Source organism: Phaethon aethereus (assembly GCF_964289735.1).
Source record: "Phaethon aethereus genome assembly, chromosome: Z".
NCBI lineage: Eukaryota > Metazoa > Chordata > Aves > Phaethontiformes > Phaethontidae > Phaethon > Phaethon aethereus.
Genome location: NC_138577.1, coordinates 57,602,313 through 57,612,697, shown reverse-complemented (window position 1 = coordinate 57,612,697; position 10,385 = coordinate 57,602,313). Strand labels below are relative to the sequence as shown.

Here is a 10,385-nt window from a genome sequence, read left to right as displayed (position 1 = left end):
ATGATTAGGATGAGGAGGAAGAAACTATGGGCATCTTGCTTCTGCTTTGCAGCTGCCTTTTTCCTTGTGGTGACACTCCAGGTACAGGGGCAAGGCGGGGGGTTGTGCATGAGATTGCTCTCAAAGTATGACAGAATTCTGACAGAGGACAGCACTGAAGGCGACAGATTTCTGTGCTTTAAGAGGAGTGTTTAAATAAACTCTGTCTGCAGCATTGGCCTGGTGGTAATAGCTGACTCCAGAAGTGACATTACACACAGAAGACTTTTCTTGCATAGCTCCTTGGCTCAGAGGAGTTTCTCAGGAGTGGTGTGCCATAGCCTACCATGTTGTGTTGTCTCCATCTATCATTGCCTCCTCTGTCCATGTGTTTGAACTCATTAGGCAGGGACGCAAGGCTAGACCCATTTCATACTAACGTGGCAGGGAAATCTGAGCACATCAGTAAGCGGTGATGGAAATCTATCCATCAGTGAATGACCCAAAGGCCATTCTTAGCGTTGGGAAGTCCAGTAGCTGGTGAGTAAAAAAATGCATAAGAGAAAAAACAAATATGGTGGCATATTAATTTGTGGCTGGTGCAGATTACTCTAGATTTTTGTTACAAGTCAACAACTTTTAGACAAATTGAATCAGCCTTGGCTGGCAGTAGGACTGTAGGAGACTTCAGTCATGAGAGGGGCAGGATCTGCCCCACAGATGTCTTTCCACTTAGGCTGTGCTCTGAACTGAGGCTGTGGTTCTCCAGTACCTCAGGTAACTCCCAGTGGAGCCTGCAGGAGGACCTCTGAAGCTCTCTCGGGCCAGCTGCCTTCCCCAGTTTGGAGCCATTTCCTGGAGGCAGTCACTGACATGCAATGGTCACTTCCAGTTCTGTTCCCCTGAACATGGCATCCAAAGGTGATATGGCTGCCCTAGCATAGGAGCAATGCTAGCAAGTCTATAGGACCTTTATTGGGAGGGTTTGTGACTCTGCTGCACCTCCACAGCTAGACAGATTTGGAGCTGGTTAGAGCTTCCCTGTGCCTAGCTGGGCTTTTTGTCTGGGAGTGCTCACTGGATGGTGACACTTGGTGCCCTGGTGGTGGGACTGCTGTAGCACATGAGCTGTCAATATAGTTGGGGTGTATCAACCCCCAGGAGTTCAGAGAGAGCTACTAGAAATTTCTCTGCAAATATAGAGACTCTTTAAATTCTGCCAGGACAAAATTTGGAAGCAAAGAAGGAGCTTGTTTCTGAAGAAACCTGGTCATGAGGTAGTTACAGACTTACTTCATTTATATTACTGCAGTTGTATCTTGTCAAACAATTAGACATACGAATCTTTTCCCCAGGCAGTATCTTCTTCACTCATCAATGCAGGAGTGTTCTCTGTGTTTTTCTGTACAGCTGCACTTTGCATAGCCTCCTCTCTGTGCAGTCCCATTATCCTGTGTTGCACAGAGCCTATTTAGTCTGGCTACAATCAGTGTATTTTGCTGCGCAGTGAGAGCAAATGACACAGCAAACAGCAAAATGAACGCATGCAGTAAAGCTATCAGGGAAGATAAACATTTTCAAACAACTTCATATAAACAACACTCTCCCACTTTCCAATATCCTCCTTCAGAGCCATCTGACAAGCGAAAGTGCTGTGGCCAAAGGTGTCTGGTGGGCTGTAGTTCCCCCTTCATTCTTGCAGCTTTTCCTTGCATGGCATTATGCACTGCCTGTGAAGGTGCACACACAAAAAGCTGTTTGCATGGTAGCAGGAAGGGGTTTGCCCCACTAAAGCTAAGAGCAGGAGCCATGTATCCTGTGGCAATACCTGCTGGCACTGTTTTTGTCACTTTGCTGAACAGACTTCTCTGCCCCAGGACACTTTTGTGGCAGGTACTACCTGTGGAAGAGGGTGGTGGCTTCATGGGCCACTGGAAATCTCCCAGATTTTCTGGGGACTTCTGTCTCATGGCTGATGGTGAGCGATGTTAGAAGCTTCTCCTGTGGGTGGAGAGTTTTTAAGGTTCTTCATAGTGTGTCATATCTGTAAATGGTGGTTCATACTGGTACGTTTTTCACTTCTCTGCATACAGATGGGATTTTTCTCTTCTGCCTGGCCATGAAGTTGTAGTTACGTTATCCCTAAGACCTGTCTGCACCTGCTTTATTCAGTCAGTGGTTTAAAAATTAATAGAGGTGAATACAAATGGCCACACAGAGACATGAAAACTCCATGGGTTTTTTTACAGCTAATTTCCACAAGAAACCTGGCTATGGAAGGACTGTTCTCTGTTTTGTGCTTCTTCCAGGGAAATGCATAAGTTGTGTTGTTAAACTATACATGATGTGGCTGTATCTCAGCACAGAAATGTATTTCCTGCCTCCTCCTTGCAAATTCAAATTAAAGCTTTTGCTGTTCTGACATGGCTGTTCACCTGGATGGTGGCTGGAGTCAGTGAAATGCATCCAGTTTGGTTGACAGAAACTTCACATGCAGGCTTAGTTGGTGCTTGATGCTTAAAGTCTGATCTGTCAAGCGTATGTCCTGGCTAATGACAGTGATGCACTTTGGTATGTGTGTTTATTTCCCTGAAGGTTATCACTGAACTGGGCAATTCAGAAAATAAGGTGGCAGTAATCTCCAGTTTACACAGTGGCCCATTAAAGCCTGTGGAGAGACACGTTTTTAAGTTTAAGAAGCCGGAACTTCACAGCAGCTTCAAGACAGAGTCTGATATAAATCACTATCCCATCCTGCTCTGGTGGTCTCCCCTGACTGGAGAGACCGGGAGATTGGGTCAGTGCGGAGAGGATGTTTGCTTCTTTACTATCAACAAGACCTACCAGCATAATCAGATGACGAGAGCGTTTCTGTTCTATGGTAAGGATCTGTTTCTTTTTAAAGGAGTAACTTTCCCTCCTGCCCAGTTATTTTCCACTAGAGATTAAGTATTCTAGGTGTCAGTCAGTGAGAGCAGGAAACTTAGGCATCTCGTTGTGCTAAACTTTGCCTGGTGCTGAATACCATCAGCAGAGATCCAGACATGGATGTTCTCTGTAAAAGTATTCTTGAGAAGTGACTGTGCACATCTGTGGCATGACTGTTGCCTTGTCTCATGCTGCTTTCCAATCACATGTGCTCTGTGTTTTTGGGAGAAAAGATAATTTCCCGTAGTTGCCAAGTCATGAAAAGACAGTCTGAGATCATGCCCCCTTTTTCCAGTCTTCTGGCTTGTCACCTCTAGCAGACGTTCTAGCAAGGCGTTTGTTGCACTTGTGCAAGTCTTTTGTCTTAAAGTAATGCCCCTGCTGGTAACCGTGCAACTCGCCTGCCTCATGTGCAGACATGTTGCTAGCAGACTGTAAATGGAAAGTAGTGAAAGAAACCTATTGATTCTGCACAGGGAGCAGCAGCTAGTGCAACCTTCTGAGCTGCCCAGGCTCTGCTGCCTCAGAAACTTCCCACTATAGTACTACTGTACTGTAAAGTTAGTCTACAAAACACTAAAGATGCATCTTGTAAAAGTAGGCCTTATTTTGTTAATTTTGTCCTTTTCCCCACACAGTTGCTTTTCAGAGAAAAAGTTAATTTTAGCCTGAAAAATAAAGCCAAGTGCTTTTCTGTGGCTGGTAGGTTCGGCTCCTTTGTCTGGAAATGAAATAAAATAAAACAGATTCCTGATCTCATTCACTCAGTCAGGTTACAGGCGAACTGGAAATACAGGAAAGAAGGGCCTTTAGGTTGGTTGTTAATAGTGAACCAAAAACTTCTCATCACTAATCTGTTCAGAGCTCCAAGTGGGTCAGCTTTGTCAGTTGATAATATAGTGGTCAAGCATGAAAGCAAAGGAGTAACAGCAAAGGAATGAGGAGCTGATGCAATTAAAGGCAAGGAAAGCTGCGTTTGCATCACATGAAAGTTGTGAAGTCTGGTGGTTTTGGTCTCTGGTAGTAATTCTGTTTGTCTGTTTCAGCATAGGAAGGACTATTACTGTTCATTTTTAGCAGGCTTGTGGTCAGGGTTTACCTACTTATTTTTAAAGGACTATTTATACTGGGCAAAAGACTCTCCCTGTAGGTTTTTTTTTCCTTTTTCTAGTGATGCTGTCTATGAACTGTGTAAAGACAAATGTCAAAATATGTAGAAGTGTTACTTACTTTTAAACCACAATAAATGATCTCACATGCTAAAATCTGCAGAGACAAAGGTCATAGAAGGTGTTGAAGGTGAAAAAAAATGCTGTATCAATACAGAAAAGCTATTATCTCTGTCTCGCTTTCTCGCTCTCTTGCTTTTGCTCTCCTTGATGCACTGAGCTGTGGGCCTGCAAAAAAACAGATTCTGGTGTTCCAGAATTTCTCTCTAAACAGCCTGCTGAGTGAAAACTTGGAACATCTGCATTTCCATGCTAAGGTTGGATCAGGGTACAGTTCCACCTTCCAAAGAAACTGCATTAATTTTCCTAATTATTTCCTAATTACCCTAATACTTGGTCAGTGAGCTAGTCAAGAGAAGACTGATCCAAACCTTAGGAAAAATATTAAGCAAAAATACAGGTGTTTTCCAGCAGAAATGCTTTGCTAGGAACACCTTTTTTTCTGCAGCTTGTCCTGACTTACTGTCCTGGCCTGGGAAGCCCTTAGGTGTAGGTGATGAGTTTGTCAAGTGCCACCATCTCCTGTTCGGAGGTGAGATGTGGCATCCACTTGCTGGATTTTGTCTCTGTGTTTGCGAGGGATTCCTGGCTCCACCTTGTCAGTGTCACATGCTTCAGAGAGTTTTGTGAGTAGCATGAGCTACCAATGCAACTGAGTCAGCATGAGCTGGATCCGCTGCCATTCTGTCAGATCCTCAAGACTGTTGTTCCTAAGGGAGGAGGATGTCCAGCTTTTCTGCGCGGGAGCGTTGAGTCCTTGGGGTATGAATCCTGAACGAAAGATGTCTCCTAAGATGCAGAACTTCTCCTGAGTGATCTGTCTTTCTTTTCTGCACTTTGTCACATACCTAAGATATTCTAATTAGTAGTTTGGAAGTTGAAATTGCTCGCAATTGTAGTGTTGTGCTTTCTTTATCCCCTCATAAGCTCCTTTATTTCCTTCATCTCACAGGATGGGGAACATGCTGATGTTATCTTCCCTTTAATCCTTAAAAGCTTTTTGTCTTCTTGCTGAACTGAGATTGACTAGGTGTTACATTAGAATCAGTCATTTTGATGCGCTCTGATCTATAGAGCGTTTTTCATTAAGTTTCTCTTTGCCTAATACTCTCCTTGCTTAGTAAGTATAACATGTTGCATTTTTGTCTCTGTCTCATCCGTTTCCTTGTCTCATTCTTTCCTGTGTTTTCCTTCCTTCTTCCCTGTAATACTACCTGAAAGAGGGAGCACCCTTGCAAGAGACAGAGCTGAAGTGCTATGGTTTCAGTGCACAGCATTTCATTATTGTCTGTATGTGCTGCTGCTTCTCTTCTGGGCATCACTTAGAACAAAGTATTTTCAAAACCAGATAGGTCCTATACGCTTCCCTGTAAGAATTTGATTCACTTTGAGTTTTCCTCACCTTCTTGTATAATTTTAACACATCAAAACCAGAGGGCGCAAATAGGATTTTTCAGTGAGTGGCACAACCCTTCATCCTTTTAGCATTCAAGGCTTGGGACCACCCTTCAGTAGAAAACAAAAGGTCAGGTATTCAAAAAAACCCACCTGATGCTCTTGAAGGATCTTGCTCTATAAGAGGTCAGCTAACATCTGTCATCACAGCAATAGTGAAGTCTTATGCTGGTTTGATAAGGTCATCCTTCGAGTCATCTTGGCAGGCTCATGCAGTCACAAAGACCACTGGGCATTTTTCTTTTCATTCTTTATATATTAGTTTTTAGATAAAAATTCTGTGTTAGACTTTTTCTAGCTTCCTCTTTTTTGCCCATTGGTGGTTTGAGGTCAAGGGTAGAACAGAGAGTGAAAAGTTACCAGTGTGACTGGTATGGTGGAATAGCTTGTCTAAAGAGAAAGGATTCCTGGTGTTTTCTAAACCAGCTATTCACTGTTTGTTTCAGTTTATGAACCTCCCTTTCTTGACAATACCAGTTAAAAGTTTTGTATATTCAGTGCTTGTACTTAAGTGAAAAGCAGATACAGTTATAAGACAGCGAGGAAGTATCTTGACAGAGATTCATCAGCTTTGCATTTAATCTGCAATAATGCTAGTCATATGAGTGTAGTACAGTGATACCGAAGGGAGAGCAAGGGTCAGGTTCATGAGCTGCTACTTTGAATTCAGTTTTGCACAGCCTAGCCTTGGAGAACAGGCTTCTAGGTTTGTCCTAAAGCTTCCACCACAGCTTTACTAAGTTGTTCTGGAGGCTCCCTGTCCTTGCAGGGAGGCGCAAGCAGCTGGAGTGGTCTGTTCTTAGAGTTTAGATGTAGTGTTCTTCTACTATTGCATTAGTTTGAGCAGACATCCTCTGCCAAGAGCTACTTTATATATCTGGTACGCAGCTGTGATACATCACTTCTTAATTCTCTCTGATGAACTAAATAGATTGGTTTCCAAAGTCTCTATAGTAGAATGTGTTTCCAAGAGTTGAAGTCATTCTTGTAATTTTTCTCCTTAACCCTGTCCAATATTTTAGCACCCTTTTTGTTGTTTTGCTACTAGAACCAAATTGAGCCCTGCAGTAACCGTTTCCCTCACATCATAGATTGAGGCGATACCATCTGTTCCCCTATTTACAGAACCAGGACATTATTAAGCATCTTATTAGTCTCATTTCAGTGCATTAAAATACAGAATTCCTAGTGAACCTTTATAACGAGAGGCCTTTAAACTAATATGAACTGAAACAAAACCATTTCTAATATAAACTACCAATCCCCATTCTCTAGATTCTTCTGCTGCCAAATTCAGTTTTACCTGTCATGAACACTCCTCTGTCTTTGCATGAATTGCTCTCTTTGCAATACTGCCTTATAATGTCATAAATGCGATGGTTGTAGGGCTGATATTAAATTAAAAGTAGACTTTTGTGTGACTGTAATTAGTGTTGCATGATAGATAGGTGCAGACTAATTGCTGTTTGCTTTTGTCTAGGTACTGACCTCAGTATAGACAGCCTACCCCTCCCTCGTAAAGACTATCATGATTGGGCCCTTTTCCATGAAGAGTCACCAAAAAACAACTACAAACTCTTCCACGAACCAACCATCACCTTATTCAACCACACTGCAACCTTTAGCCGCCATTCTCACCTACCGCTGACCACTCAGTACCTTGAGGGTGTAGAGGTCCTGAAGTCGCTGAGGTACATGGTCCCACTGCAGATGAAGAACAGCCTGAGGAAGAGGCTTGCACCACTTGTTTATGTGCAGTCTGACTGCAACCCTCCTTCTGATCGGGACAGCTATGTCCGTGAGCTGATGTGCCACATTGAAGTAGACTCTTACGGGGAATGTCTGCATAATAGAGACCTTCCTCAGCATCTCAGAAATCCGACTGCCATGGATGATGGGAACTTCTATAAAATACTGGCACAGTATAAGTTCATTCTTGCTTTTGAAAATGCTATCTGTGAAGATTACATCACTGAAAAACTCTGGCGGCCGCTGAAGTTGGGAGTGGTACCAGTGTACTTTGGGTCTCCCAGCGTTGTAGACTGGCTTCCTAGTAACAAGAGTGCAATCCTGGTATCCAGTTTTTCACACCCTCGGGAGCTGGCCCACTATATCAAAACACTGGATACAAATGATCGAGAATATGAGTCCTACCTACAATGGAAACTGAAAGGGGACATTTCCAACCCAAGGCTTCTTGCAGCAATGAAGGAACGCAGGTGGGGAGTGCAAGATATCACCCAGGACAATTACATTGACACCTTTGAGTGCATGGTGTGTAACAGAGTGTGGGAAAACATCAGAAGGAAAGAAAAGGTATGTGTGACTTTGTCCTTGTGTCTCAGAGAGGCTTTAAAATGGCACTAAGCTTAGATTTGTCCCAGGAAGTTTTGTTACCAGATTTCTGGCCAGCCTACAGCCCCTAGTATTGCAATGCCATTAGGTTGTGCGTCCTCATGTCAAAAGGTGTTGGCAGAAGGTGTGGGTGCACAGCCGGAATGTGTGTTCCTCATACTTCTGCAGTGCTGGAGCTCATACACATTGACTGTTGAGCTGGTAGTCATTTCAGCAGAAGGCTTGAATTGTTCAAGGAGGAGGTTTTTATCAGGCTACAGAAAGTAGCCTAACTTGCTGGCTTGCTTTAGATGACCTGGAGTGTTTGGAAGCAGGTTGCCCAGAGAAGTTGTGGGATCTTGGTCCTTGGAGGTGTCTTAAAGACCCAATTCAATGCTGATCTAGGCAATTACATATGATTAGACCTGTCTGGAAGAGGCAACTGGACTAGATGATCACTAGAGGTCCCTCCTGGCTTAAATACTCTATGACGGTCTGAGTCTGCCTATGTGTGTGTATGTTCAAACCTGTAGTGACAATATCGCATTGTCTGTGGCCACATTTGGTGTCTAAACATTGAAACATCAAAGTTTGAGCCAGGCTGTGTGTTTGTGAGAGGAATTGGACATACTCCTCCCAGTCTAATCCACTTGAAATTATGCTGTTACAGTGCTGGGCTAGAAATGGCTGTCTTACCAGCAAGCCCAGCACTTGAGCCCAGCAGTCTTGCAAGGGTGCCAGCCATGACACCAGAAGGCCATTTCAAAGGCATCATGAGCTGTTCAGTCTCCTGAACTTAGCTGCAGTGGATTTGGATGGTATACATAGAGCATTACTTGGAATTAGACTGAAGCTAAAAACTCTCACCATATGTATTTCTGAGTTGGTTGGTACTCATTTAAATTGCCACAGTCCCTTAAGGTTTCCAGGTTTACATACCAAGAGTCAGTAGCCATTTTTTAAACTCTACATGAGCTCAGTCATCAGCATGAATTAAAAAAAAAAAAATGTGTCCAGTAATGGAACTGGTCAGTGGCTCTAGTATCCTACAGCTTCCCTATATGCATTAGGCCATATTTTAGCTGGTCACAGTCTGAGCAGTACACTATGTGGTCAGCCAGTAGAAGGGAGATGAAGAAAGCATTTTAAGTTACTAAGGTGTACTGAAGTGATGAGGAATGCAAACTGGTAAGCATTACATCTAACCAGGCTTTCCTGTTCAAATCTGGTGCAAATCTGGACAGGTGTCCTCCCTTTGAGTTAGGACTACAACCATGGGAAGGTATAGAATAGGTTAGATACAGATACTCCTTCCCCATGCTTTTGTGGCTCTCCAGTCAAGAAGATTATCAAGATCAGTTTGCTGTCCTGGCCATATTCATGGCTTGATTTTTCTCCTTAAAAAAATGTCATTAAGTGTGTGCATATTTAGGATGAAAACAGACTATAATGATGACAATAGAACTCCTTGCCTTAGAATTTCAGTTTGGGTGGGCTGGTGCTGCTCATTTGCAGACGAATCTGATCTGCGACTCAGGCTCTTGTCAGCATGACTGGCCTTGTCCTGGACACTTTGGGGAAAGCTTCCCCTCTGACATCCACAGGGACATGGCTAGAGCCTGTAGTGGGAAAGGAAATGTCACTGATTTGCTTTGATAGTTCACTAATTGCATAGCATCTTTCTTCTCTGTCTGCCAGGGTCACTGAATAACCCCTTTTATTTCTGTCCATTGCCAGGGATGGCTGCCCCAGAGGTGGAAGGCTCAGGTTAACCATCTGAGCTGCCCCAAACCAGAGGCGTTCTGGTTCTCATCTTCAAACCCTGGCTGGACTTCTCTCCAAGAGATGTGGATAGCAAGCTTCGAGCAATCCAAGAAAGAAGCCTGGGCACTGAGGCACCTGGTAGAAAGGAATAGGAATTTTACAGCTCAAGAATTTTGGGTGCTTGTATTCAAAGAATAAACACAATGACCTGTAAAACAGAGTGAGCTCCTCAGTGGATTGTGTGGAATTTTCTTTTGTGCGTGACTTTATCACACGTAGGATTGGTAGCCATAAGAAGTAGTCCTGTAAGACTGAATTTAGTATGTTCAGTGCTCAAGGGTACTAAGGAGTGCTAAACAGTAGACTCACCCTGTGAGGTGATTTGAATACATGTATATATTTATATTTAGAATGATTTCTATTAATTGTCATTAATTCAGGTGTTTGAGCATTAGGGCACAAGTTGTCAAGGTTCTCAAGGCCCAGTTTTAAGCACACAGCTAATTCCCATGAAGCAGATGGATCTCCCACCATCTTCAGATACATACCTGTGTTCATGGCCTCACGACCCCTTTCTCCCCAGTCCAGGACCCTCCTTTGGTACATTGGTAGCCATGAGCTGGAGAGCAGCTGACGCCATTGCACTGGTACAGCTTCTGTGCTGCTTTGGAGGTAGAAGGAAAACTTGGGACTGTG

General features: G+C 43.5%; 1 protein-coding gene across 1 annotated transcript; it reads left to right on the top strand.

The window, feature by feature from the left end:
- Positions 1 to 9,887, top strand: FUT10 (fucosyltransferase 10; the record flags this gene model as incomplete). Its single annotated transcript, XM_082013413.1, has 4 exons — positions 1 to 81; positions 2,575 to 2,860; positions 7,072 to 7,907; positions 9,663 to 9,887. The coding sequence occupies 4 exons, from the start codon at positions 1 to 3 to the stop codon at positions 9,885 to 9,887; spliced, it is 1,428 nt and encodes a 475-aa protein (XP_081869539.1).
- Positions 9,888 to 10,385: the final 498 nt, after the last annotated feature.